At 47.3% G+C, this 26,970-nt stretch overlaps 3 protein-coding genes across 4 annotated transcripts; 1 reads left to right on the forward strand and 2 right to left on the reverse strand.

Moving 5' to 3' along the window:
• Window positions 1-285: 285 nt before the first annotated feature.
• MRPL27 (mitochondrial ribosomal protein L27) lies at window positions 286-5,258 on the reverse strand. Its single transcript, XM_043471349.1, has 4 exons — window positions 5,136-5,258; window positions 2,969-3,100; window positions 2,481-2,548; window positions 286-711 (listed from the first exon to the last, which is right to left on the reverse strand). Exons 1-4 carry the CDS (start codon window positions 5,173-5,175, stop codon window positions 505-507), a joined length of 447 nt encoding a protein of 148 aa, XP_043327284.1. The 5' UTR covers window positions 5,176-5,258; the 3' UTR covers window positions 286-504.
• EME1 (essential meiotic structure-specific endonuclease 1) lies at window positions 5,155-12,688 on the forward strand. Of its 2 annotated transcripts, none has more exons than XM_043471323.1 (9): window positions 5,155-5,278; window positions 6,844-7,648; window positions 7,732-7,859; window positions 8,671-8,760; window positions 8,841-8,962; window positions 9,163-9,289; window positions 9,522-9,637; window positions 10,581-10,770; window positions 11,018-12,688. In XM_043471323.1, exons 2-9 carry the CDS (start codon window positions 6,868-6,870, stop codon window positions 11,192-11,194), a joined length of 1,731 nt encoding a protein of 576 aa, XP_043327258.1. In that variant the 5' UTR covers window positions 5,155-5,278; window positions 6,844-6,867; the 3' UTR covers window positions 11,195-12,688. The 2 variants fall into 2 exon arrangements, with proteins under 2 accessions (XP_043327258.1, XP_043327251.1); XM_043471316.1 differs by lacking the exon at window positions 5,155-5,278 and adding an exon at window positions 5,293-5,490.
• On the reverse strand, window positions 11,483-24,280 carry LRRC59 (leucine rich repeat containing 59). The gene is made up of 7 exons (XM_043471335.1): window positions 23,945-24,280; window positions 22,158-22,217; window positions 20,174-20,332; window positions 19,848-19,952; window positions 16,999-17,071; window positions 14,799-14,972; window positions 11,483-13,389 (listed from the first exon to the last, which is right to left on the reverse strand). The coding sequence occupies exons 1-7, from the start codon at window positions 24,047-24,049 to the stop codon at window positions 13,145-13,147; spliced, it is 921 nt and encodes a 306-aa protein (XP_043327270.1). The 5' UTR covers window positions 24,050-24,280; the 3' UTR covers window positions 11,483-13,144.
• Between the last annotated feature and the right edge of the window lie 2,690 nt (window positions 24,281-26,970).

Genomic DNA, 26,970 nt, shown 5'->3' on the forward strand with positions numbered 1-26,970 from the left:
CTGCCACGTGGCCATTTCTGGGGCTGTTGCCACAGTTCCCTCTGAATGTGGCTCCAGGAAAGAATACGACCACACTGGCTTTCTCTATTGGCCCCTTGGCCCCCCCTCCCCCCTCTTTCCCAGCCTGACTTCTGCGGGATCCAGGAGGGGAAGGAGCTATGACACCCTCAAGTACAAGCTCTCCTCTTCCTTGTGGAAGGAGGAAAGTCCTTCCTCTGGAGTCCCCTCTTATTCCCCTGTGTACACCTGAGAACATGAATAAACAGATCAGTATGCTGCTCCATCCAGGTTTGTTCCCAAATAGCAGAAACTTGACTCTAGCTAACTTTATTGTTGGCCCCAGATCAGGTCTGCCAAAGGGCTTCCACCAATCACTTCAGAGTCTCTTGCAGTCACCACCAAGCAGACTTCTTTATTGGGAGGCCTTGTCATCGCTCCAACTCTTGATGACGTCTGGTACCATCCTCTCCTGTCACCTGGGCTCCAAAGGCCTCAACCAGGAGGTCAAAGCATAGCTACCAGTTTGAAGGTGCCCTCAGGCTTGGCAGGAACCACGTGGACAAAAGTCTTGTAGAGCACAGCCCCTTCGGGCAGCCTGGTGACCAGATCCACAGCCTCCGAGTTGCTGGGATTCGGCACGTAGACTTCCTTAGTGTAGCGGACTACCCCCTCCTCCAGCGCATACAGACATTTCTTCTTTCCCAGTCCCACCTGCAACACACGGAGTAGTCAGCTGGACAGCCAGGGGGGCCCATCCCAGGGCTCTAGGATAGACTCTTCACAAAGATTCAGGCCCTGGGGCCAAAAGGGAGGGTTCAGAAAGCTCCATCTAAGGCTCCTTTTCCCTCTGGGCTTGGTAATGATTCCATGATAAAGGTGGGAAAAGAAAACTCCAACAGCCAATCCTAGTGGTTATTCAGTCCCTGAGGGCTAATGCCTGGATCTCTATCTGTACAGGTGGCCAGAAGCCACACTGGACAGATGCCCAAACCAGGCCCAGGAAAAGGTCTGATCACTGCTCCTGGGAGCCTGCTTCTGGGAGGCGTAACATAACACTGGTTTGATGCAACATTTTCATTTATATGGTGAAGTTTAGGCTCAAAGCTATATAGATAATGCATATGCTAATTAAACAAAAGTAATGATATAAGCTAATACTGTGTCATACTTACTGTGTGTAAGCACTATTCCAAGCAATATTATACACATTAACTCAATTCTCACCTTGTGAAGTAGGTACTATGTCTAAACCTGATTTTCAGGTGAGAAATATGAGCAAAGAAATTAAAACACACTGTTTATTAAATATATATATATTATTAACTATACATATCTTAGCTTTTTTCTTTTATTGAACTTGAGATTAGATGTGTGGCAAGTTTTATCCAGGCAGTCCTGCATTATTCAGTATCTCTCAAATTAAAAGAACTGACTCTGATTCAAATCCCAGCACTACTACTTACTACTGTGTGATCTGAGCAAGTTAATTTACTTCACTGTGTCTCACTTTTTTCAACTGCAAAATACGGATAAATATTAACTACTTCATAGGGTCATCTTGAGAATTAAACTGAGTTAATAATCAGAAAGAGCTTAAAATACTGCCCAGGTCAAAACATATTAGTTTTTATTATTGTTGTCATTATTTTAGTAGAACTAAAAATGAACACAGTCACATACTGAATGTCTCGAGTTCCTAAAAAAAAAAGTTACTACACATACAGTCAATTCACTTACAAATTAGCATTTTTGAAATAATTATGGGTTACTATCAGTCTTTCTGTGCCTACTAAAATTGTCAAAAAAGAGGTAAGAAGGGAGGAAGAAATTGATTACAGAGGAAACTAAACTAACTTTTTAAACAATGTAAAGACTAGAGCATAGGTCTGTGTTAAAGAACTTTCCTACCTTAGCAAGTGATACTAACTTGCTGATGCTGAAATTCCTGCCTGGTATGGACCTAATTTCGGGCCCATATACTGAATCCTATTTTATTAAATTCAAGTTATCTTTCAGGCTCCTAATAACAACTTTATGCAAAGGAGGAATTCTTAAAAATAAGAAAAAATCAATCAACTGAAATTAGTTTCTCAAGATTAAAAAAATATCTTAAATCACTAGAAATCTCCTCTTCCAAGAAATGGACGTTAGAAAAGAGACCTAAGAGAATGAGGCTGATGCTATTACCAAGACAAAAAAGTGACCTGGGACTCAGCAGACCTGGTTCAAATCCCAGTTCTGTTCCTACCCCACTACCCCCTTTTCTAAGTTTTTGGCATCCCACCTATAAAATACAGATGATACCTACCTACCCTCGGGATGGGACTGAAGATGAAATAAGAGAATGCAGGCCCAGGAATCAGCATGATGCTTGGCATTTGGTATGCACCCAACAGTTGCAACTGTTACAGTTACTGTGCTCAGGAGCATGGAGCAGTGAAGGAAAAGTGGGGGTGGGAGGGAAGCACAAAGCTACTTACATGGGCACCTGGGTGCCAGCGGAAGTGGCGCTGAGTCGCGAGGATGTTGCCAGCATGAACATAGTGACCTAGAAGAGAAGTCCACAAGTGTGCTGCCTTTGGGTGCCGACAATGAGGCAGACAGCAAACTACTAAGAAAACACAGTAGCCCCCGCTTTTCCTGGCCCAAATGCTGCATACCAACCTGCAGACCCGGCCCTGGAAAGGACCAACTCCTGGAGAGTCTGACACAAGCAGCCCGCAACCCCTCCCTGGGAACCGCCACTTCCAGTCACATGGCCAAGGTTCCCACCTATTTGCTCTTCCTCTGCCCCTCCACCTTGCCTCAGGTCTTATCTGCTTCTTTAATTTGGAACTAAATGTTCTGGTAAGCAACATGGAGAGAACAGGGCCAGGCACTTGTGTGGTTTGCCTGCTCTTTTCAGAGGAACACCGGGGCAGCAAGGCAGGTTGCTAAGTGGGAAGTGGAAGGCAGGCCACACCCTTACCCTCCATTTTCTTGATGCCAAAGCGTTTGCCTGGAGACTTTCCACCAAGGTTCTTGGAGCTGCCACCTGTCTTCTTGGATGCGTATCTGACAGCAAGAGCTGCAGCCTGAGGAGGACTCAGCAGAGCTGTAACTACACAGAGAACAGAAATGTTGTTCAAACAGAGAGGCTTCCCAGGAGACTCTCATTCTTTGCCTCAGTGGGCCATTTGTTAAACTGAGAGGTGGCAGGGGGCATTTTCAGGGGAAGTGAAGATATGTGAGCAGAAATGCCACTTGACTGTGTGGGTTTTCAGGGAATGTCTTAAGTCCTTGTATTGTCCACAGTGTAAGCACTACATGAGTTGTGTGTGTGGCCTAGGGTTTGGGGGAGGGAGTAAAATATTAATGGAAAAAAAAAAATACCATGTGCCCTGACACATCCAGTCCTACTGAGGAGAAACAAAACCACAGAAACAGAAGCCAGCAAGAGGACACCACAGAGCTGCCTGTTTCAGCCTCACTCACCATTATACCCTCAAGACTCCATGCACTGTGCAGGGGCCAGACCACAGAGGCCAACAACAGAACACCCAGAGAGAGGCTCCTGCTTTGACCTCACCCACCACTTTCTTAGCCATCCACGCATCCATAGCACACCATATACTTGTAAACAAAAAGGGCAGCCTCTCTGAGGGTGGCTCCCACAGGCTCCTGTGCAGTTCAGAAGGCTGGTCCCTTTGCTTGGCAAGCCCATTAAGCATAGGGAAGACTGATCGATAACCATGCCCTTGTTAATCTGACCTCTCCATCCTCATTCCAAAGTGCTCAGTGGTATTTATTTTAAAAAGGAAAGTGAACTAAAATTCATGCTGACCAGGATGGAAGCCCTGTGCTATACGACAAGCCCAGGATTGGTAATCCTTGCATTCAGGTCTCCAGATACAGCTGTGTTAATCAGGGTCATGCCAGAGTCTTTAGAGAACCCTGTGCGACCCTGGAGCCTGTCAGTTCATAGCTCCTAAAACCTAGGTTTCTGAAGTTTTAGTTAGAACAGAGACTAGCTGGGGCAAAGGACCAGAGATAAGGATTTAGAGAGACAACATATTAAATGCCCAGCATCAGGATCTACATACCTTTAAACACCTATACATTTGTTCACTCACCAAAGTGAAGAAACTGGACTTTGGCTTTACCTACCTTATCTCATTCACAAATCTTTCCCCTTCACCCTATACCTCATCCTCCTCAAAGAAAATGATGCTATCACCTACACAGCTGGTCAGGCAGAAGTCAATTATAGATTCATTATAGATTCCTTCCCTTTGCTAACCTCACGTATGGAGGGAGTCCACCAGCAAGCTCTGGATTCTATCTCCAAAACAGATCTCAAATCCACCCATTTCCCTCCAAGTTCACTGACACCAACATCCTGACTAAACCATATTTCATCAGGTCTACTGTTACTACTTCCCATCTGGTTTCCTCATTTCTATTCCTACTCCTTTTAAACTCATACAGGAGCAAGAGCTTCCTTCTCAAAATGGATAATTGGATCAAATCATTCTCTTGCCCCTCACTCTCTTACAAAACCAGGCCTCCTACCATCCTTAAGGTCTTAACTTATATGTTACCTCCTCAGAGGGCTTCCCAGACTACCCAACCTAAAAGAAAAGACACAGACACATTTTTCCCTCTCAGTCACAGCACCTGTAATGACGCACAATTTTATTTATGTGATTATTTACTGATTTATCTATTACAAGTAACTCTCCTGGGGCTAGAGACTGCCTTCATCTTCTCTGCTGAGCTCCTCAACACCTACCAGTGTCTAACACAAAGGCAGACCTCAACCTACTGAACGAACGGATTAACTTTTTGAGCGCCAATGTGCCAACGATAGCAACCTATTTTTGTAGATGAAGGGATCCAAAGAAACCCAGACAGTGGAGGCGGCAAACAGCAAGGGAAACTATGAACAAGCCAGTCTAGGTAAGGTCACGTGCTCCACGCCCCCAGATGTCACGTGACCAATGACTCCCCCCCCCCCCCCCCGCCACACACATTTCCCCCAGTCTCCTCCTTCCCCCAGGTTCCTCCACGGGGTACCGCCTCCATCCTCAGGCTCCCTGCAAGGTCTCCACTGCGCTTCTACCCCTGGCGCCACAAAGACCACGACGTCCGATTACCAGCACTCCGGGTCCTCCAGGCCAGCACCGCCAACGCCATGTTTTACGTGCTCCCGCTTCCGGTGTTAGAATTGTGCTTCCGCTGCCGGGAGATCTATTTCCGGGTCCTGCGTGGCACGAAAGAGTGGCGCGACAATTTGCTGGTGAGCGCTGCTGGGCTGGGCTGCTGGTGGGCCGGAGATGTAGGGCCTACTTCCTGAGCCAGGGTCGGCCGGGGCTTGGTGGCCGCGGCCTTTGCCGCCGCGTGTGGACGAGCTGTCCGCCCTGTGCCTGCGGGAGAGACGTGGAGCGAGCTCAGCAGGGGCCTGCTTTTTGCCGCATTTTGCCAGAGTTACCGAGGCTGATGCCTTAGACGGTAAAGAAACTGCCTGTAATGCAGGAGAACTGAGTTCGATCCCTGGGTTCGGAAGATCCCCTGGAGAAGGGAATGGCACCCACTCTAGTATACTTGCCTGGAGAATTCCACGGACAGAGGAGCCTTGCAGGCTACAATTCATGGGGTCGCAAAGAGTCAGAAACGACTGACTGAGTGACTGACACTTTAACCGAGACCTGAGCGGGGATAGGGAGGTTCCTCCCTAGTAGTTCAGCTTACTTTACAGAGCACTTCCTGCGTGCCAAATACAGTACTAAGCTCAATAGATGAATTACTTTAAAAAATTTATTTTTAAGTAATTCTTGGCTGATTCATATCAATGTATGACAAAACCCACTGAAAAAAAAATAAATAAAGGAAAAGAAAAAAAAATTATTTTTAAGTAATTCTTGTAAAGTAGGTAATGTGACTAGCCCTGTTTTACTGAAAAAGCATGGCCGGAAGAGGTTACATGGCTCATCCTGCAGTGTTAGTATGTTCAGATTGTCTTGCGCACCACCCATCAATTGCAACCCTAGATATTTCTGTAAGAGAACTGAATGCATCCCCACAAAAACTAGGAGGTGAATGTTCATGGCAGCATTTGTAATGGTCAAAAATGGAATCAAACAGAATGTCCACCAAATGAATGGATAGACAATGTGGCACATCAATGGAGTGAAATGTTACTCAGCTATAAAAAGCGATGAAGTCCTGACACATGCTACAACATAAATGAACCTTGAAAACATGCTAAGAAGCCAATCACCAGAGTTCACATACTTAGGACTCCATTTCTGTGAACTATCTAGAATACGTAGTAGATTTGTAGAGACAGGACTAGGTTTATCATTGCCAGGGACTCCAGGGAAGGGGAAATGGACTGACTGCCTAATGGCTGTGGGATTTCTTTTTGAGATGATGAAAGTGTTCTGGAATTAGATAGTAGTGATGGTGATACAACCTTGCAAATATACAGAAAACTGCTGAATTGTGTACATTTTAAAAGGACGGAATTTTATGATATGTGAGTGATATCTCAGTTAAAAAAGAATGACTCTTGATGTCTCCATTTTACATGCTGAGATCGGTAAAGAGGTGGTATTGGGTCTTGTTCCCATCTCATTAACATTTTTTAATAGTAACCTCTACTTTGTTTATCCTCACCTTGACCTAGAAGGGATATGAGGAGGGTTCTTTTTAGACTACAGACATAGCTGTTCTGAGTTCCAGATTGATCATATTGGACCATGTCCTATTTCTCTGTATATCATTTATTTCCATAAAGCTTGGCCATAGAACACAACTGAATTCAGTGCTACAGTTTGTGTCTCATCTCTCTTGTCATTGCAGGGAATTATCTGATTGCACATACTGATGGCTGTAAAGAAGTCATCACTCTCACTGGATTCCAGTGAGAGTGACTCTGAGGAGCTGCCAACATTTGCCTTTCTGAGGAAGAAACTGTCTTCAATAAATAGGAGGCAGCCTCAGGAGGATGAGAAGATTGTAGTGGTTGACATCTCAGATTCTGAGGCTTCCTGTCCATCACCAAAATTGAAAGAACCACCACCCATTCCAGAGGCAGCTAAAACTGTCATACAAACAGAGCCAGTCAGGGTGCTAAGCAGTGGAAGTGAGAATGAGGAGGAATTTATGCCCCTGGCTGAGAGGCTTATTTGTAAGTTTTTGACTCACAAACAGCTGAGCCCTGAAAAATCCAGCTCCCCATTTGAAAGGGTTTTGGATCAAAATAATGAAGGAGCATCACATGACTGGCAAAAACAGCTGTTTACAAAGATCCGTGATATTCCCCTCTGTGGTACCTCAGAGAGGCATGCATCAAATAACAAGGACCCTGTGGTTGACAATCCATGCCATCAGCTGCCAGCCTACCAAACTACCTGCTCTGTCCAGAGCAACAGCTTGACAATAACCAAGACAAATGCTGAGGTGCCCCTGCCTCAGAAGAGACGCAAGTATAGTCAGAAGTTCCAGAAGAGAAGCACACAGGGATGCCAGCAGTGGGGACGAGCAAGCCAGAAGGAAGGCACCCAGAGGCAACAGGAAAGGAAGAAGAAGATAGCCCTGGCTAACAAGCTAAAAGCTCAGAGGCCAGAGGAGTGCTTAAAGCACATCGTTGTGCTGCTGGATCCAGGTCCTACAGGCATCTTTCTTTCTCTGCTGCTGGGTAAACTGCTTTCTGGGCCCCGCTGACCATCCCTTTCCCATCTGTTACAGTGCTTTTGCAGATGGAAGGTGGGGGTCAGCTCCTTGGAGCCCTGCAGTCCATGGGTTGCTGCTGTGTGATTGAGGCGCAGGCTGTGCCTTGCAGCCTCACGTGGAGGAGAAGGGCTGGGCCCTCTGAGGTAGGGGTTTTTTGATTGCTGTCTCTCCTCCTCCTCAGAGTTACAGGATAAATATGCTTTTATTCTAAAGGCTATATCTCAGTCAAGGCCCCAACTGGAAAGCAGATGGCACACTCAGCTTAGTATAAATTTGAGGAGGGTTTATTTTCTGTTTTTCAAGGTGTGGGCAGGGTGCAAGCAGACTACACAGGACAGCACCATACCTCATATAATAACAGCTTTTACTTAGTTTCTCCATCTGGGGTAGTGCTGCCATTTCAGATTGGTTAATACTGTACTGTAGGATTGTGGACCGTTACGTGACTTTGGCTTTGTTTGATTATCCCTTAGTGTGGTGAAAGAGAGGTGCTCTCACAGACCAAAGTTGCCTTGGTGATTCTTACCTTTGTCACACCAAACCTATTCCTTTCCAAGAGCCACTCAGCTCATACTTCGCATTTACCCTCAAAGCCCAAATTACATATTTGTTCCAGATTCTTCAGAAGAGTTTCTTACCCTCTATTCCCCAACTCAAAATGCACAGAATATTGGCAGTTACTTCTCAGCCCATTTCAACTCACTAATGCCCCTTTCATATTCACTACTTCTAAAGTGCAGTACACCAAGGTTGAACCATTGAGGAGTGGGAGGGACAGAATCATGGGTTACTCTTTCTTGCCACCATGATTTCATTCCAGAAGAAAAAGGATACTGCAAAATGGACTAGGCCAATGGGGATGAAGTCATTCACCCAGAAGGCCTGGGTTTCTCTCACAGGTGCTGAGCACCTGCTGACCTGCCTCCCTCTGCGGGGTTCTGTGCCCTTTAACAGGATGGCAAGGAGGGCTGGGTGGAAGAGCCCATGGTTCTGGTGCTGCTTCTGGCAGAGGTGTTTATGTCTATGATCTACCACTTCAAGCAGGTGGGTACAGCCAGAGGGGTGGGTGCTGAGGCCAGGCTCTAGGGAGCAGACATTCATGCAGTTTCTGCCCCTTTACGCAGGGACGTCTGGGCAGCACTGAGGAAGGGAAGGAAACACTTCGGAGCTTTGTGACTGACATCACAGCAAGGACAACTGGGAAAGATCTGTCACTCGTGATTGTGGATCCAGAGAAGTGCTTCAGGTTTGGATTTGTCCTCAAGACTTAGTATTAAAAGGGGCAGCTCTTGGGCCAACAGGGGTGAATGTATTCATCCCAGATCTGGGTCCCTCTGCAAAACAGCATCCCTGTTAGCCCTTTGTGACTCTCTGGTGCAGCCTTCTCACACCTCTCCTGAGCTCAGCCTGGAGCTGCTACCCTTTTGATTTCCTCCCCTGCTCCAGTGCTCCGAATCCTCTAAGAAGGAAACAGAGAGTGGCAAATAGAGGACAGGCCAAGGAGAAGAAGAAGCAACAGAAACAACCAGAGGCCAACACAGTGGCCATGGTGACCAGGGTAGATATGGAAGAGGTAAGAACTTCTGTTGCCTGAATCAGCGTGGGCACCCACTCTCCTCTAACCTGAGTTGCTAAAGAGTAAAATGCGTGCTGGACACTACTTTCTGCCCTGGCACTAGGTAGGAAAGAAGGGCCAAACAGGGAGCCAAGGGACTGGGGTGTAGCTTCAGTGAACAGTGAGAGGAGAATAATTTCAAACTGGTCTCTCCATACTCTTCCCATCCATCCTGCTTTGGAGTTTCTAGGCACTGGTAGATCTGCAGCTGCACACAGAAGCCCAGGCTCGAATTGTGCAGAGCTGGAAAGAGCTGGCTGACTTGGCATGCGCGTTCACGAAGGCCGTGGCCGAAGCACCCTTCAAGTGAGTGCCCCCGTCAAGTCCTGGCTCAGTTGCTGGGCCTTGTCCTTTACAGTGATTCTGGTACCCAAAGATGTCTCCTTCCCCTGACTCTGCTGCTAGTCTCTTGTTGCTCAAGCTTGAGGCAGAAGCAACCTACTTGACCCTGGGGATTCTTGGAAGGAGCCTTCAAGTCTGGTCCCTTTAAAATGTTCTCCTTTAGCTTATATGTGTAGGGATCCCCTGGTGGCTCAGATGGTAAAGAATGTGCCTGGAGTGTGGGAGACCTGGGTTCACTGCCTGGGTCAGGAAGATCCCCTGGAGAAGGGAACGGCAATCCACTCCAATATTCTTGCCTGGAGAATTCCATGGACAGAGGTACAGTTCATGGGGTTGCAAAAGAGTCGAACACAACTGAGTGACTAACACTTGAGCTCATGTGTAAGTTTATGTTCTGCAGATTCGTACTGGGTTATCAGTGGGCCAAGGTACCAGGATTCATTGCAGATCAGGTCACAATGAAACAAGCTTTTGTAAAACAATGTTTTAGCCTACTTAGCTCAAGGGCTGTTCATAGTCAGAACTTAAAATTAATGAGACCTGAGAGACAATTGAGTCCTTCATTTTATACCTGAGGGAACTGAGGCCTGAAGAGACCAACTTGTCAAAAGTTGCGAGCAAATTAGAAGAACCAGATCTAGACTCTAAATTGCCTGATACCCAGTCCCCTGTGCCTACTCCTGTGCACACTGCTTCCCCAAATGGAGCCCAATCTCAACGTAAGCAAGAATCTGCTAACTTTGTGGTAATTTCTCTTTTAACGAAAAGGCGTTAAATGTTGTTTTTAAGGGAATCTAGTTTTTAAGCAACTAGCATTGCTTGGGTGGAACATTGTGCACACCTCTTCCAAGCTCAAGTGCAGCAGAGAAATGCACGACTTTTAGCTCCTCAACTGCGCTGTTTGCAGGAAGCTCCGAGATCAAACTAGTTTCTCCTTCTGCCTGGAGAATGACTGGGCTGGAGGGGCCAAGGTGGACCGCTCTGGCAGGGGGCTTGCACTGGTCTGGAGGAGACAGATTCAGCAGCTGAACCGGGTCAGCCTGGAGATGGCCAGTGCCATTGTGGATGCCTATCCCTCCCCACAGCTCCTGATCCAGGTATGCTATTCCAGGGGTCACTGCCCAGTGTGCTGTGGCCTTGGTGGACTCCCAGTTTCCATGGACAGCACTGGTGAGGGCCCAAGAATGCCTTGTAAGTCCACAGTGCAGGTCTGAGATCAGAGTTAACACTGATCAGGGAGGGAGGACAGATTCTCATCCTCCAACACAAGCTTCCCATCCTCTGTTCATAGATGAAGAATGGCTGTGGATGGTGTGGTATTAACAGGTCATTTACTCCTTTCAGGCTTATAAGCAGTGTTTTTCTGAGGAAGAACGCCAGAACTTGCTCGCAGACTTACAGGTGCGCCGTGGGGAAGGCGTGACAGCCACCTTGCGCCGTGTTGGACCAGAGCTGTCCAGGCGTATCTACCTTCAGATGACAGCTTTGCAGCCAGATCTCTGCTTAGACAGTGCAGACTGAAGCCAGCCCTCAGGATGAGGATGAAAAGCTGGTTTCCACCACTGCTCCTACCTCGAAGCATGACTACAGTGTAGGAATCAGGAGCACCTCCTGCAGCACAAGCCTGGGTCCTGCCCACAGCAGGCTTTCCTTGGTGTTGCTATTTGTGATAGTGTCTCTACCTGCCCACCTGGGGTGGAGGCCAAGATGCTAACATTTGCCTTCCTCTCTTAGCAAGTCGACTGCCATGTATGCACCACCCCTGCCCTTGCCCCCGCCAGCCCTCAAAAATACAAAGGAACAAAGACAGACCGCTCAGACATGTATTTAATAATTGTAGAAATCCAAAAGTACCCCAGCATCAAATCTCCAGGTCACAAGTGAACTGCCCTCAGCTGGTGACCTGATGAGGCTGGATGTGCTCTTGCCTTCCTCCCACCCACTGAAGCTCCCTCAACCAGCCAAGGAACGGGGATCCAGTCACTGTGCTGACTTCTGTATTCTCTTAATCTCATTTTATGTCCTGGTTTTAATTTCAATAAAGCATTTGTACCATTGGTTCTGGAGCTTAGAGGAAAAATAAAGGAATGTGTAGTGATTCTGAATAAGGTGTGGGCCTACGCAGCAGTTCTCCCTGAGGGAGAAAAGAATAAGTCTTTTCTTTCATTATCCATGGGCCACTACTGCTGACAGGCTGGACCCCACTGTCTCTGAACATGACAGGTTCTCAATCTCCCTGGGGAAAGGCAAGGAGCTTTCAATCACGAGTATTCTGTGAATGAGCACCATGACGGCCACTTCTGATGTAGTGAAAAGAGGTAAAGGAGGCCACAGAGCAAGAAAATGCTGACCCTGGCAGATAAAGGGAGTGGACAGTGCTGTCCTTATTCATGCTAGTTGTTACCACTTTTAAGCTCCATGATGTCTAGGATCGATTCTAAACATCAAGTCTTATGAAGCTTAGTTTTCAGGTTGTCTATGTGGTATTCAGTCACACCAATTATGTAACAGAGCTGTCATAGACAATGTGGCTTTGCAAGGATCCAGCTTCTTGTTTATTGGCAATCAAGGGATTAATGCTCTTAAACTGACACCAGGAGCCTGGACTGTGCCCATTTTATAGAAGCCACATAAGCTGTGGCAGGACTCTGCAGGAGCTGCCCAAGACCCTCGTGGCTATGAGATTTCTATTTATGGGTCATAAATCTGTTTCCCATGAGAGATTCTCTACTCCAGCCAAGAGACACCCAATTCTGGTCTAAGTTTTGTTTACTCAGGACATTATAAAGAAGGTAAAATGATGGGAAAAAAAGATACCAGTTGGGATCCAAAGATACCAGGTGGGAATCCAGTTCTGCCCCAAACTAGCTGGAAGACCATAGGCAAGTCATGGAAAGCCTCAGTCTCCCTGTCTACATTGGACTGGATGATCTGGAAGTCCTGTCACAGCCCAAGATTTTGTATGGCTGTTAAAATATCTGAATGTCTGAGATCCTTAAAAAATAGGTATGCCCCTCCCCCTCAATTTAGATGAGATTTGCCAAGTATGATGTTCCCCTAGTCCCCAATAACACACTGCCTCCTGATCTGCCCTGGCTCCCCAGGGAGGAATGAAAGAAAGGGTCTGTGACATACAAAAGTATAAATGTAGTGACAGCTGACCTTTAGTAGAAACGAGTCTTGCCTTTACACAGCTTTGTATAACAACTAGAAAAGGCTCTCTCCCTACCCCAAGCCTATTCTTTTAAGCATGCAGGTAACTGTCCCCACCTCCTATTTCTCCTTATTCCACCAGGGAACCCTGACTGAGGAACAAAGAAGTCTTACAAAGAGGAGGTCTCAAGTACCAAACGGCAGCCATTTGATGATGGCAGGTAGGTCTGACACTAAAAAGAGGTTGTGTCCAGCAGAACCCAATTCCATAGGAATCCAAGCTCCAAGGCTGGGAGGCAGCAGGTGTTGAGGACAAGCTCACTGTTGAGATTCGGTCTGCAGGACCCACTGGAGGATGTCATGGCTGCGCAGGCCCCGGACGGCATTGTCGTAGATGGTGTTCACACTGGTGCAGAGGGGCTGCTGCTGCAGCTCGGTCACCCGACAAGCAACCAGCCCACCAGCCACACACAGCAGCAGCAGGAGCAGCAGCTTCAGCACAGCCCAGGATCGAGTGTGTTTCCGGGGTGGTGGCTTACGGGGGCGAGAGCCGGACTTAGATTCTGGAGGGACAGAGTCACAGGAGACCGAGTTCAGGCAGTTGAAGGAGAGGACACTATAGTCAGTGCTATTCTCCTCCATGCACATCCACTCACACCCTCTGCTCTGATGAAAACTCCCCAGGCCCTTAGGAGAACACATTTGCAAGAAGACTTGAGCTCTTTAAAAACTGCTATGCAGAGATTGAAACATGAACTTTCTCCCTTGGATCTCAGGGAGTAGACTGAAAATGGATTCATTCTGGATGTCTCCATGTAGCATACAGTCCCCAGGGTCCTAAGGTCTCTGTAACATGCTAATGATCCAGGCCCCTAGGGCCAAGGGCAGGGCTTTATCAGGAGGTGTCAAGCATGGATAGAGTGCTGCCCATTTGGGGAAACAGGTTCAAAATTTATAAATACTTCTAATATATAAAATAGAAAGCCTTACACACATTCTAAGCCTTACATACATTGGCAACAGTGATTAATGCTGGAAATGGGATTACAGGTGATTGCCATTTTCTGATATATACAGAAATTCTCTGCAATGAATATATTTAAAATTAGGGGAGGAAAATTGGATTTTGAAATTTTTAGGCAAATTTAAAAACCTGCCTGAACACCCATATGCCAAGAACTACATGATCCTGTCAGAAGTTTTTCTCAATCCTATCACAACCCTGTAAGGAGGTATGATCCTCATTAACATGAGGGAACAAAACGGCAGTGAGCTTGGGTGACCTGCTCAAGGCCAGTGGGGGGCAAGCAGTGACAGGGACAGGCCTCCCCTCCCCACAGAACTTCCCTGTTCAGGTGTCTTTCCCTCAGGGGCCCCTTTTGGCCCAGAAGATATACAGTCCTCACTTATACATGGAGCCACATTGCTACACAAATCCAACAGGACATACTCAGGCAAAACACTAATGTGTTCTTTACATGACATGGCTTCCTGAATGCAGGCCACATAATTCTTCTGGTGTTCACTAAAGAGTGATCTGGTCCGACTTGGAAAGAAAAGAAACAGGCCACGCTGGCACCACTGAGATAGCACAACACACTCAGGAGCCCAGTCCATTTGCTGGATGACGGAAGGGTCTTCTAAGAGTAATGTGCCCATACGCAATCTTCACCTTTCTGGGTGATTTTAGAATCTAACCTTTACAAGAAGTGCAACTCCCTGTTTGGGAAATGTTCTCAGCCACATCTGATCCAAACACGTGACACTGGGAAAACAAACCAATCAGGGCAGTAGGAGGGTTCCCATTCCCTGTAAGTGCATCCTCCAAGTTACCCCTAGACTTTAGAGTATATTGTACCTGACAAGGTCTGTAAGCTTGTTCGCTTGCTCACTCACTCAGCTAGGCCTGGAAATCTAAGCCATTTTCTCACCACACCCCTCCTGGAACCCTGCAACTGACAGAAAAACCTACTTGGGGCCTGATTTGTTTCCTTCTTAGGTTTCTTCTCCTGCTCCCGCTTGGCTGCTTTGAGGGCATCATACTCCTTTCTCCGGCGCTCCTTCTCTTCTGCCTTCTCCCGCTTCCGCAGTTCCCGCTCTTGAGCCTCCTTAGCTCGCTGCTTGGCCTCCCACTTCTTCTCAGCCTCTGCAAGAAAGTATACCCCCAAGTGGCTTCTCTCACAAACCTCCAGTGTGCTATCCCAAGTAATTAATATGGATTCGGGCTCCCTTCCCCTAATGCGGTGGATCACATGTCTTTCTGTTCTCTGGGGAGTAAGCCCTCCCTAAAATACAGTAAGCTGCTCTCAGGGTCTGCCCAGTGGATTCTTATTAAGGGGCTCCTAGGCACAAGCAGCAGAAAGAGTAGGGTGATATAGCAAGAGGGGCATAAGAAAGGTATGGGTGATGAGTCTGGTGCTCCTTTAGAACTGTGAGACACAGCCATTTGCAGCCGTGCACAACTCAACTATGAGCAGAGGAAAGAAGGGAGGTGTTGATTCTATGGGACTCGCACCTTTCCAAGCTTTGGAAAGGAATGTGGCATGGGAGGGCAGGATGAAAAAGTGAACATTCAGGTTCAGAGTTAGAAAGGCTGGAAATGTTTTCCTGAAAAAGTAAAATAGCTTGTCAGAGGGTACTCTAGACTTCAACTTAGGAGTCTATATAACACTCAGATTTATTCCACGGCTCAAGTATGTTTACACACGGCACCCACCTTACAAATAACTGGTTTCTAAAAATGCACTTCCAAATAAGTTATCTGAAAGACTGAAGTACATTTTTCCAAAGCCAGAATGCCACAGGTGGTGGTTAAATGTTCTGTTAGGGCTCAAAAGCCTATTGAACTGTCATGTATCTGAATGGTAGCAGTGTTAGCACTGTAGCTTCCCACTGCTTTTCTACGTGTAAACAAACTCCAAGTTCCAGACGGGCACCAAGAATGCCAGGAACACACTCTGCCCAGCCGTAAGAGAACGTGTGCCATTCAGAGGCAAGAGCAGCAGCAGTCACAGTAAAGGCAGCACCGCGGCCATGCATGTGCATGGGACCGTCCCAACTCGGGGGTTCTGAGCTCACGGCCCGCCTGTCATCAGCACTACACGTGTCCCTCTAACCACGGGAGTCCTCCAGTAAGGGGGCTCAGAAGTCAGCCATCAACAGAGCATCTGCTGTGTGCTGGGCCTTGTTCTAAGTGCTTGGATACAGCAGTGAAGAAAAGTCAGGCTCTAGTGCCTAAGTCCTCTGCTTTCTACAGAAGGAGACAAACAATAAACAAGTGAACAAACGGTAAAAAAAGATAGTGATGTGTGCCATAAAGGAAATAATCAAGGATGTGATAGTGGCAGGTGGGCTGGCAATTCTAGTTTGAGTGGCTCTGAAAGGGTTATGGTTAACCTAAGGCAACATCTGAGCAGAGATAGGGACCATATGAAGCCAACAGACAGCCACATGAAGATCTGAGGGAAAAGGAAGCCAAGCAAAGCCCCTAAGATGATCCTGTACCTGGCGTGTTTTGCAACAACAGAGGCTTGTGTGGCTGAGGGTAACTGTGCTCTCTCCCTGGCATGTGGATGAGGACAGAGAAGCAAGTAGGCTGGCGCATGTCGGGCCTTGTCAGCCATGTTACTGAGTTTGAATTTCATTCTAAGTTCAAGTGGAAGCCATGAGAGGGTTTAGCCAAATAGCAGCAGAATTGACTTATGTTTTAAAAAGATCTCCCTGGCTGCCGTATGAGCCGGGGCAGGGTGCTCGGAGGTACTGTGGCAGTCCGCCGGAAGGAGGCTTGACTAGCACTGAAGGTTCCACAGCTGACAGCCTGGGCATGGGAGTAACAGGAGAAAGCAATCACAGACATTTCCCAATTTCAGGCTTGAATAAGGATGGTGATTTCCCTTTATGGGGGAACAGCATGAGGTACTAAAGGGGATCTGGTTTAGCCGTGCTTAATTTGAGGTAACTTACTAATGGTCTAGGCAGACAGAAAGACAAGCAGTTGAATATGACTGTGGGTCTCAGTGGAGAAGCTGGGACTGGAGAGATGCTGCCATCTACCACCACACTACTCCCTACTGCCCACGGGCTCCTCTCCTGGATCCTAACTCCTTAAGCACGAGAACCAGCTGGCTGGGATAAGGACCGGGAAGATGACTAGAGAAGGGGTGGCGACCTACCTCGGTCTATTTCCAGTCGCCGCTGCCTCTCTCGCTCCTGATCCGCCTGCACGGCCTTCATGTGCTGTAACACCTGCAAAGGGAGAGGAGGGCACTGAACTACTCTGTGTAATTGTCTTCACTCGGGGAATCTCAAAAGAGATTTTGCTCTTTTCAGGAGTCCAGATTACCAGCGCCCTGCAAGCAGTGCAGAGCTAATGGAGTTAATCCTAATGTCCTTGTGTTAATCCTTGTGTCCTCACTGCACCAACCTTAGTCAGAGAAGAAATGTATGAGCACAGTTCACTAAAGCTCAGGAAAAATACAGTTTGTGAGATACAATACGAACTGGCATCTGTAAAAAGTTCTGCTGTTTACAGTCACTTCTTAGAATTCTCCCAGCAACTTTTGTGTTGTGCAGGGCCAGCACCTCCACTAAGACACCTTCCTGTCCGCGCCCCCCTGTGGCTGCCTCAAGTTCCCCTCCTCCCACTTAACGGGGAGTTTTCTTATCCATCTCAGTCCTAGACTGTAAACTCCCTAAGGGTATGGACTATTGTCCTTAGCTAAGCAGTAAGCACAGAGCTTAGCTAATTACAGGCACAGGTATGATGAACAACTGACTGGATGCCTATTGTAAAAGTAAGGAAGAAAACCCAGGCTCTGATGTCATGTGGCTAGAAAGTAGCACAGCAGAGAGTGCAGGTCTCCTGAGTTCCTAGGCCTAGGCCAGGGCTTGTCCCTCTTACTTCCAGTGCACAGAGGCAGGAGAGTTCTAAAAGAAAGGCATTATATATGCTCATTAAACACTGTTGCTTTTTTACCTTATCTTCTTGACTCATTAATAAGAGAAGAAAACCTAAAGCATTCTAAATTAAGACAGCAAATTGTCTTAACTGTCTGTTTCACGAATGCATTAGACTATTCACTACTGAATACTAGATATGTATTCAAATGTAAACATCTTTCTTCATGGAAACTTCAGGCATGGCTACGTCAATCGTAAGAGGGGCTCACGGGCAGGCCTACAAAAGCTGCTCCCTCCAGGAACCTGGCTTAAAGCCACAGGAACCCTGTCCTGAGTAACCCACGACCAGCACCAAAGTGCACCGTCTGACGCCTCTCCAGAAGAGTCACGCTTACTTAAAAATGGCTGCTCAGCACGGGGCTATAGGATCTGGAGGAAGGTCAAGCATGATGGGGAGAGATGTGGCCCAAGCCCCTGTCTCACTCTGAGCTCTGAATCTTATATAAGCACAACCATGCAGTTGGTTTTAGTTGAGTAGAAGCTGGATAAGTAAGGAACTGGAATGTTTTAGAGCTGCCACTTTTAGCTTGGCTACAATACATGAGGAGTTAGTTATCTGACCACACAGGCTGTTCAGAAATGGGAGAGGCGCCTCTGGAGGGTAGATTTTGTCTACCTATCCTAGTCCACAGCAGGTAGTAAGCAGTTGATGATTTCTACTGAACTAACAAATTATGTTTAAAAGGTGCTTTACTATGAACCAAATAGATCAGTTACTATGTAGCCACAGGGTCAGAGCTGGCAAGACATAAACTAACTCCTGGAGACAAGTAACCTTCTGATTGGCCCACACTACTCCTATACGTGCCTAAAGGTGTGGACAGGAGACAGCTCTGAGCAGTGGGGCCAGGAACATAGCTTCTCACCACATCCACAATGCACCATGATCCCAGAAGCTGTCTGGTGAATATCTGTGAATACTAAAGACCTTTACACTTATTTTTGTCAGTAAAAAACTAGACTATCAGCATCTTCTTTGGTTTAATGTATTATTAGTTGAATGAATAAATGGATAAATCAAAGATGTTGCACATTCAGAGTTTCTCATGTCACAGACAGAAAAGGAATACCTACTTCCCAGGGTTATGAGGATTACAAAATGAAACATGCAAAGCACATAAGACAAAGGAATAGTCAATGATGGCTATTGTTAGTCTTCAGAACAGACATCACCCTTAAAGCAGAGTTTTCAGAACAGGACTTCACTAATCACTTGTACTGTTCCCCACTGAGGGCAAACTGTTGCCTTGGCTTCTTGGATGCACTGATGTTGCATTTGGTTTCTTACAACAATGGGTGATACAGAGTATCTAAGAAGTCCTGAGCTAATGCTAAGAAAAGAAAGGCCATTACTCCTGAGATTCATACAGAGAACCCATCATACACACATTTTACTTACATTAATCTAGCATTTAAAGTTAAATCCCTTTTTGTTCACAATACCCCCTAAACATATAACCAAGTCATCTGGTGCTCAACTGAAGCAGCAGCAACCTGTTCTAAAGCTGCAGGGAAAAAATGACTACAGCTAGAATTGTTGAGAGGTGGGTACAGTGCTGTTCTTAAGAAGCAATGTAAAGTACCTTCAGGGTTATTGGAAATGTCTGCCTTCCAGGCTGCCCATTAGTTCCTTTCTCCTATGTCAGATGACTCAATTGAAATCAAATGCCAAGTCTGCCCAGGATGTGGCTGTTTCCAGGTATAAACTTACAAATATTAACCACATCTTTATTATCAAAATTCCTACAATAACTTTACTCAGAAAGGCCACAGTCCCTAACCTCTTTGCTCCATATGAACAACTGTCAACAGTACAGGGTTGGATGATGCCAGGTCCTGCTTTCTGAGAACAGAAGCGGCAGTACAGCAGAAGAGAGCATTGTCCTAGGCTTACAGAGTAAAGAGAGAAACAAAGGTGCCTTTGCCTGACAGACTCAGAGCAGACATATTTTAGAGATGTTTGTGTCTTAAAAACACACAGCTCCAGGTGCCCTGGCAGAGAAAAACAAGAGGCAGACCCCAGGGGAACGTGTGAAGGAGCCACTGGGGCGCTCCTGCTTACCTTGTTGGCACACTGCTTACACTGCTTTTCATCCAAGCAGTCCCCTGCCACCTTGGCCAGGACAGGGTCCAGGGGGTTGTCCTTCAGGTCCAGCCACTTCAGGCTCTAAAGAGATGGGGCAGAGTGGCTGGTGAGCCCAAGCACACATGAAAAGTCCCTCAAAGTGGGACAAAGTGAGCAGCCCTCTGTGTTCCAGTTATAGGGAGAGCCACCTGAGGCTGTGACAACAACGTGGTGTTCTGTTGGCTTCTCTCACAGTCACGCCCCTGCAGTTCCCAAGCCCTCTGCCACACCTGGCTATGAAACACCGGGTCAGGAACTGTTACCTTGAGTTGAGCAAAGCTGACAGGCAGGGTGACCAGCCTGTTGTTGAGGAGGTCCAGGTGCTGGAGGTTGACCAGGCGGCCAAAGTCCACTGGAAGCTGCCGCAGTTTGTTCTTACTCAGGTCCAGCTTAACCAGGTGTGTGAGGCCACAGAAATCCGACTAGGACAAAAAGACAGAACACCTAGGCCTTGGACTCACACACTGTGACCTAACAGTCCGGAAGCCCCCAAGTCAGAGGCACCTATACACAAATCCCAACTCTTATCTTGTACCAGCTGTTCCAGCTTGAATGAAAATGGAGGTAGCAAGCATCGCTGCTGGTGGTGAGCAGCGAGACGGGTGCAAAAAAGCTGAGCTGGAAGCAGCCACTAAGTAAGTGTGGGTTCCTTCACCCTCGGTTCTATGACCTGTCGTCAACAGCACATTATATTCAACTTTCATAGAAGCTGCCCAAACATGGTGTGACCATCCAATTTTCTAAAAAGATCAAGTGCTCCTTGTGTGCATGCATACAGCTGCATCCGACTCTTTGCAACCCCATGGACCGTAGTCCTCCAAGCACCTCTGTCCATTGAATTCTCCAGGCAAGAATAATGGAGTGGGTTGCCATTTCCTACTCTAGGGGATCTTCCCTACCCCGGGATCAAATCTGCATCTCCTGCGTTGGCAGCTGGATTCTTAACCACTGTGCTACCAGGAAAGCCCCTGTTCTTCGTGTACCCAGTGTTATTCTTCATTGTTCTCTGCAGCACCTAGCACATTACTGAGTACACATGCTCAAGGAGTATTCTTTGAATGACTGACTAAACAGGCTGGGGCTCATCCTACTCATATCCTGGCTCCTTAGCACAGTTCAAAACATCCCTCTTGTCATTAAGCCTTTGCTCGGCACCCATCTGAAGTGATGGTTCAACCTCAGTTAATGATGCGCCATTTGTATTCTCTGGGAACCTGTAAATGCCAGTGGATCTACACTTCAGGGGAACGCATGACAACTGAACAAATTCACACTGAAAAATGCACTTGGTGGTACCAAGTGACAATCTGACAAAGTTGCAGCAGGCTGCAAGGAATTGCTTCCCTTCTTTAACTAGATATAAAATACTCCTGGAAGAAGTGGAATCTCAGATGCTTTTTTCCAGTGTTAGAAACTAATCTTGATGAGCTGCAGGAAGATGCTATAGATGATAAGTGAGGCCCAGGAGAATACTGAGATGGAAATGGACTAATGCTTCAAGGAAGAAACTGCCAACTTCTGAGACTTAATCCCTGAGCCAGAGCCAGAAGAGTATGGTAAGGAGTGACGAAGCCAGAATAATGGGCAGAAAAGGCAACAATGACAACAAACTTAGGCCTGACAGTGAAGGAGCACTGTCATGGAGGAGAGACCAACCAGTACCGAGGAGAGGCTGAGCAGGGCTGAATGATTCACAAGTGGAACAAAAGGAGAACTGGGAGAAGTTGTACAAGGAGAGTCAAAAGTATTAGGTTGGATGTGCTAAACAAAACTGTATTTCAAGTATTGGGAGGATAATGATATGACAGTTCTACAAAAACACACTTTCTCCTGTTCCCCATCAAAACATGTACAAGGAGACCATTACGAAAAGCTTTCTCTCTGGAATGCAAAGAAACTTACAAAAGAGCCTGTAGCCTCCTCTACTGCAACAAGGAAGTAGACTATTTTTTGAAGGAATAAAATAAGACTGAAAAAAGATGAACCCAGTAAACAATTCAGCCAATATCCTGTTGACTTTAGTTTTCAGTAGCCTGGCTTTCCCACTATTTCTAAAGAATGAGGTCTCTACTTTGCTTCCCTTCCCACTGAGACAAACCACCCCACTCTACCTGCAACACACTCCAACTTAGTAGTAGCTTGCCTGCATGCCTATCCTGAAATTATGTTTTATGACATGACCCCCCCAAGACAGGAAGGAGAAACATCAGGACTCTCAAAGAAATTATGCTTGCTTGCCAGCCTTACCGGTAGAGTCGTCAGTTTATTGCAAGACAGATCCAGTATGGTGGCCTTTGGGAGGGCAGCCTAGGAAGGGAATGAGAACAAAATGTCAGATCAACACATGGAACAATTCAGTGACATCTGCTAATGAAGCATTTTCCAGAGAAAGTTCCCACAATTAGAAAAGGCCTTGTAGAAAAAAAAAATACTCAAGTATAATGTTCCTGGAGACAGAAAAGGAAACCCAAGCCAGTCAACCATGACCTAGAGAAGAATGCAAAGAGTAAAGATGTGGCTGTGAAACATCCAAGAAAAAAAACAGGTTCTTAGAAATTCTCCATAGCACTTTTAATATTCTCTCTAGCACCGTCCTTACTAGGTTTCAGGAAAGAGACTGTGTCTAATATAGCTTTTTGATTTCCATATTCTCCAGTTCAGAACCTTCCAGGCACTCAAGATACCCTTGTGACTAAATGAATGAGTGAATGCAGAGTGAAAACAAGGCTCTCCTAGCCCAGCTATTTTCCCATGGGGTTCAGGCTGGAAAGACTCAGCAAAACTGATCCTTCTTTCTCCCAGGGGTGGTGCTGCACTAACCAGATGCCTGGGATAGATGATTTGGGACATCAGTCTTAAGGCCAGGCTGAAACATGGGGAAGAAGGCAAATATTCAGTTAAGGACAAGGGGCCAACATGCACTTTCCGAATGTCAGAAAGTACCAAGAACGAGGTTTGATCACCTAAAACGTTTGAGACATTACAGTGGGAAGAACACCTCAGTAATAGGTACATGCATCAGTATTTGCTCCCTCCCAAGTATTTTACATTACAATTTAATTAATTCTACCAACAATCCTATGAGATAGGAACAATTATCACCATTTTATAAATGAGGAAATCTAGGCTTAAAGGTTAACTAGCTTGCCAAGGGCACTCAGCTATTAAGCAATGAAGCTGACATATGAACTAGGAATTCCATTCTAACCTCCATATTACACAGCCAAGGTGGACGGAAAACTGGGCCAACTGCCAAAGGTAAATGTAATTCATTAAAGGCAGTGAGGAAAGTGCAGGTCATCCAAAGTGAGGCTACCGTGGGGGATGTGGGTGGGGAACCAGGTGGGCACAGCAGGGATATACCATACAACTCCACTTTGGCAACAAACTAGTTTTGTAATGTCCCTGGAGCCTCAGGCTTGTTTCCCAGTTGGGGATGTGGGAGTGGGTGGGTGGAGGGGTGGCCACAGAAGCGCATATTCCCGCCAGTTTCAGAGTTGGGAAAACTTTGCCAACCAAGCAGTGAGATCTCACTCTCTTCAAGGAAGGACGCCTCAGGGCTGGGGCAGCCAGCTGGGATTGCTGACTTCCTAGAAAAGTCAGGTTCTGGGCCACACCCAGGAGTACCCGGAGGCCTACTCGGACCGAGTCATTCATTCATTTGTTCATTCATTCCCCGAATACATCCAGCAAACGCTCCAACGGCTCCCACTTTGGGTCGGGCACGGAGCTGAACGCTGTGAAAGCCTCAGAAATGGGGGTGGGGGTGGAGGGGGAGGAGATTCACTCCTCACTCTTAAAAACTCCATAGCCAGACAAGCAGCTCTTTCCCATCTTCTGGAATCGCGCCCAAGTGACACGTGTACATCCCAGGAAGAAAACTGGAGCCGGACGCGGCCTCCCCGGGGACTCAGTCCCACTCCCCCACCTGTTTTAAGCCATGGAAACTGAGGCATGGGAAAGGAGGCGACCTACGCAGCAGGGGCCAGTGCCAGTAGCGGGTGGGCGCCTGGGCCTTGCGGGACTGTACTGACCAGCTCCTTGACCGGGACCTCATTCAGGTCGCTGAGGCTCAGGTCCAGCTCGTTGCCGTCCAGCTTGTCGCGGAGGTTCCCGCCCTTGCTACCGGCCTTGGTCATGGTGACGCCGGCTGAACGGGACCCAGCTGCGGGGCACCGAAGGGCAGGGGAAGCGCTGAGAAGCCGCTCGTCAGCTCACCGGACTCGCACCCAACCGACAACACCTGCGTCCTCCGCCACTGCAGGTGCGAGACCGCCGCCGCCCGTCCGCCCGCTGGCCGCACTCTAAGCCCCGCGCCCTGCTCCCACCGGTGCCACCGCGACGACGACCACTTCCGTGTCCACGTCACCTTCCGCGGCCACTGAGACGGGCTGGGCCAGAGGGGTCTGAGCGTGTGAGGGAGCGCCCTCTGGCGCCCAGGATGGCGCCTCGCTGTCACCGCCAGCGGGGGCGGGGAGCGGGGGGAGCGGGAGGGGGGAAGGAGTGGCGGGGGGGCGCGGAGGAGCGGGGGTCGGGGCGGGGAATGGGGTTCAGGCTTTAAGTTCCGCTGCCTGTTGAAGTAGCCAGGTTCCCTGGTGTCCGGAGGGCGCGCTCTCAGTCAGTCGTCGCTGGTACTGTCCGGAGGCCAACATACTGGGGGCCAGAAAACCTTGGCTCCATCCAAAATTGACCTCATCAGATCTCCCCCATTCTCTTGGATTAGGAGCAGAAACTGAGTGTTCTTCAAAATTACTCTTTGTCCTCTGTTTAACAATCCCCAAACTATCATCAAGACTTCCTTGGTGGCTCAGACGGTAAAGCGTCTACCCACACTGCGGGAGACCTGGGTTCAATCCCTGGGTGGGGAAGATCCTCTGCAGAAGGAAATGGCAACCCACTCCAGTACTCTTGCCTGGAAAATCCCACGGACTGAGGAGCCTGGTAGTCTACAGTCCATGGGGTCGCAAAGAGCCAGACACGACTGAGTGACTTCACTTCAAACTATCATCATCCAGAAAACTTTGCCTCTCATCTCCTCCTCACTGCCCCAAGCCCTTGTCCAGGCAACCATCAACTTGAGCCTGGATTACTACTCTGAATCTCTCTCCCTCCCATCCACCCCCAACCCAGCTGCCCAGATGATCTTTCTAAAAATTTAGCCAAGTCTCTCCTTTGCTTAAAACCCTTCAGATAGCTACACGTAGGATATGGGCTTCTCTCATTTCTACACTGAGTTCTACGTGCTCCTGCAGCCTCCTGACCAGCCCTGGCCCCTGCCTGGGATGCTGTGGAGGCTTCCAATAGGTGGTCTCCACACATTTCCCTCTCCTGAAATGGCCCTGTCTTCCCCACCACCCTCTCTGCCTACTTAATTCCTAGTCCTTCAGGAAACTTCCCTGAGGTTTATGAGTCCTTAAGCAGTCACCATTAATTCATGGATACATGATAAATGTGCATAATAATGGTCCCTGGCTGATAGAGTTTGGGAAGGACTGAAGGAGTAAAACACATGAAGCACATAGGACAGTGTTTGGCACTTAGTAAGTACCCAATAAATACTAGCTATCACTCATAATCCACCTTGTGTTATACTTTCCTTTATGTCTTTTTCCTCCATTCTGGCTTGTGATGGATGGCAGGGATTTCATTTTTGTATCCCTCCCCAGAATCTGCTTCAAGGTAATTGCTCATTCAGGGGTCTGTTGAATGAATGAATGAGGCACTTTACCCACTGCAAATCTCAGTTTGCTTATCTTTGAAATGAACATATTAAAATTTCTCTCAGAGGGGAACTATGAAGACAATGAAGTCAGTGCTATGGCCTTCTCATTTAACAATCATTGTGTGTACCTCTCCTCATCCCCAACAAGGCACTGTGTTCTGGGCTTCTGGGAAACAGACAAGGGCAATTGGGTAACAATACATTAGCACTTGGCAGTCTCTAAAGCCTTTGAGCATCTGTTCTTATTTTGATAATGTACATGAGGAAACTATGAAGCACATTTTATTGTTAGCTCTCTTTTATGAAGGAAGAAACTCAGGGAGAAGTAACTTGACCTCAGTCACACAAATGTTTGAGGGGAAGACCCAAATTTTTTATTCCAAATCCTATTTCTTTCCACTACACCCTATTTCTCTACCCCCACCCCGGGGAACTTACACAAATAATTATGATAGAAGGAAAAAAGAATAAGGGCCTTAACACACACAGGTAAAATCTGTCTGTGAATGTGCATGGCTGTGTGGGTGTACATTTGCGTGTGATAACATCAGACTAACATATGTAAGAGCATTCTGTGTGTCTAGGACTGTACATATATTACATATATTATTTCTTTTAACTTTTGCCTTACAAGGCAGATATTATTTCCACTTTACAAAGGAAGTATTAATAATTAAGGCTCAGAGATGTCAACTATTTAACTCTATCAGTCACAGCAAGAGAGTGTATTTGGAGGAAGGTGGATCATACCTGGGCTTATCTGGTAGCTCAGATGGTAAAGAATCTGCCTGCAATGTGAGAGACCTGGGTTCAGTCCCTAGACCTAGATCCCCTGGAGAAGGGAATGGCAACACACTCCTTGGAGAATTCCATGGACAGAGGAGTCTGGTGGGCTATGGTCATGCCTAGCATGACAGGGAGGGGAACCTGGGAGAAAGGAAAAAATCAGAAAAGTCTCCATGGGGAGGAAGTGGCATTTAAGTTGGGCTTTGAACAATGGGTCAGATTCAGACAGGCAGAGAGGCCACACACAGCAGCAGAGTGAGGAACTGATACCAGTTTTTCACTTTGAGAAAGATTTCTTCACTCCCTGAGGCTGGAAACCCACAGCTTCACGAGAAAGTGAAGCCTGTCATCTGTTGGCAGCTGTTTCCTTGGGAACGAGACTGGCCTTGTGCTGCATCCCTTCAATTGAAGTGCCATCTTGTGCCAGGATATTGAGGTTGTTTGAACAACTGCCACAGGTAGCACAGCCCTGGAGAAGCCAAAGGTCAGGACCAGGACAGGAGGCAGCAGCTTCCTTGGGCGTCAGGCCAGTGCTGCTGCTGCTATGTCCAG

The sequence above is a fragment of the Cervus canadensis genome, chromosome 1, assembly GCF_019320065.1.
Source record: "Cervus canadensis isolate Bull #8, Minnesota chromosome 1, ASM1932006v1, whole genome shotgun sequence".
Taxonomy (NCBI): domain Eukaryota; kingdom Metazoa; phylum Chordata; class Mammalia; order Artiodactyla; family Cervidae; genus Cervus; species Cervus canadensis.

What these genes read in the sequence shown, in the direction of transcription:
- MRPL27 (XM_043471349.1), bottom strand. Translation starts at nt 5,175, where the DNA reads ATGGCGTTGGCGGTGCTGGCCTGGAGGACCCGGAGTGCTG. An exon ending in CTGGAGGACCCGGAGTGCTG is followed by an intron (nt 3,101 to 5,135) that starts GTAATCGGACGT and finishes TTCTCTGTGTAG; the next exon opens with TTACAGCTCTGCTGAGTCCT. An exon ending in GCTGGCACCCAGGTGCCCAT is followed by an intron (nt 712 to 2,480) that starts GTAAGTAGCTTT and finishes CGTGTGTTGCAG; the next exon opens with GTGGGACTGGGAAAGAAGAA.
- EME1 (XM_043471323.1), top strand. Translation starts at nt 6,868, where the DNA reads ATGGCTGTAAAGAAGTCATCACTCTCACTGGATTCCAGTGAGAGTGAC. An exon ending in TGATCTACCACTTCAAGCAG is followed by an intron (nt 8,761 to 8,840) that starts GTGGGTACAGCC and finishes CCCTTTACGCAG; the next exon opens with GGACGTCTGGGCAGCACTGA. An exon ending in CCCCACAGCTCCTGATCCAG is followed by an intron (nt 10,771 to 11,017) that starts GTATGCTATTCC and finishes TACTCCTTTCAG; the next exon opens with GCTTATAAGCAGTGTTTTTC.
- LRRC59 (XM_043471335.1), bottom strand. Translation starts at nt 24,049, where the DNA reads ATGACCAAGGCCGGTAGCAAGGGCGGGAACCTCCGCGACAAGCTGGAC. An exon ending in GTAAGCAGTGTGCCAACAAG is followed by an intron (nt 17,072 to 19,847) that starts GTAAGCAGGAGC and finishes CTCCCTTTGCAG; the next exon opens with GTGTTACAGCACATGAAGGC. An exon ending in GCGACTGGAAATAGACCGAG is followed by an intron (nt 14,973 to 16,998) that starts GTAGGTCGCCAC and finishes ACTTTCTTGCAG; the next exon opens with AGGCTGAGAAGAAGTGGGAG.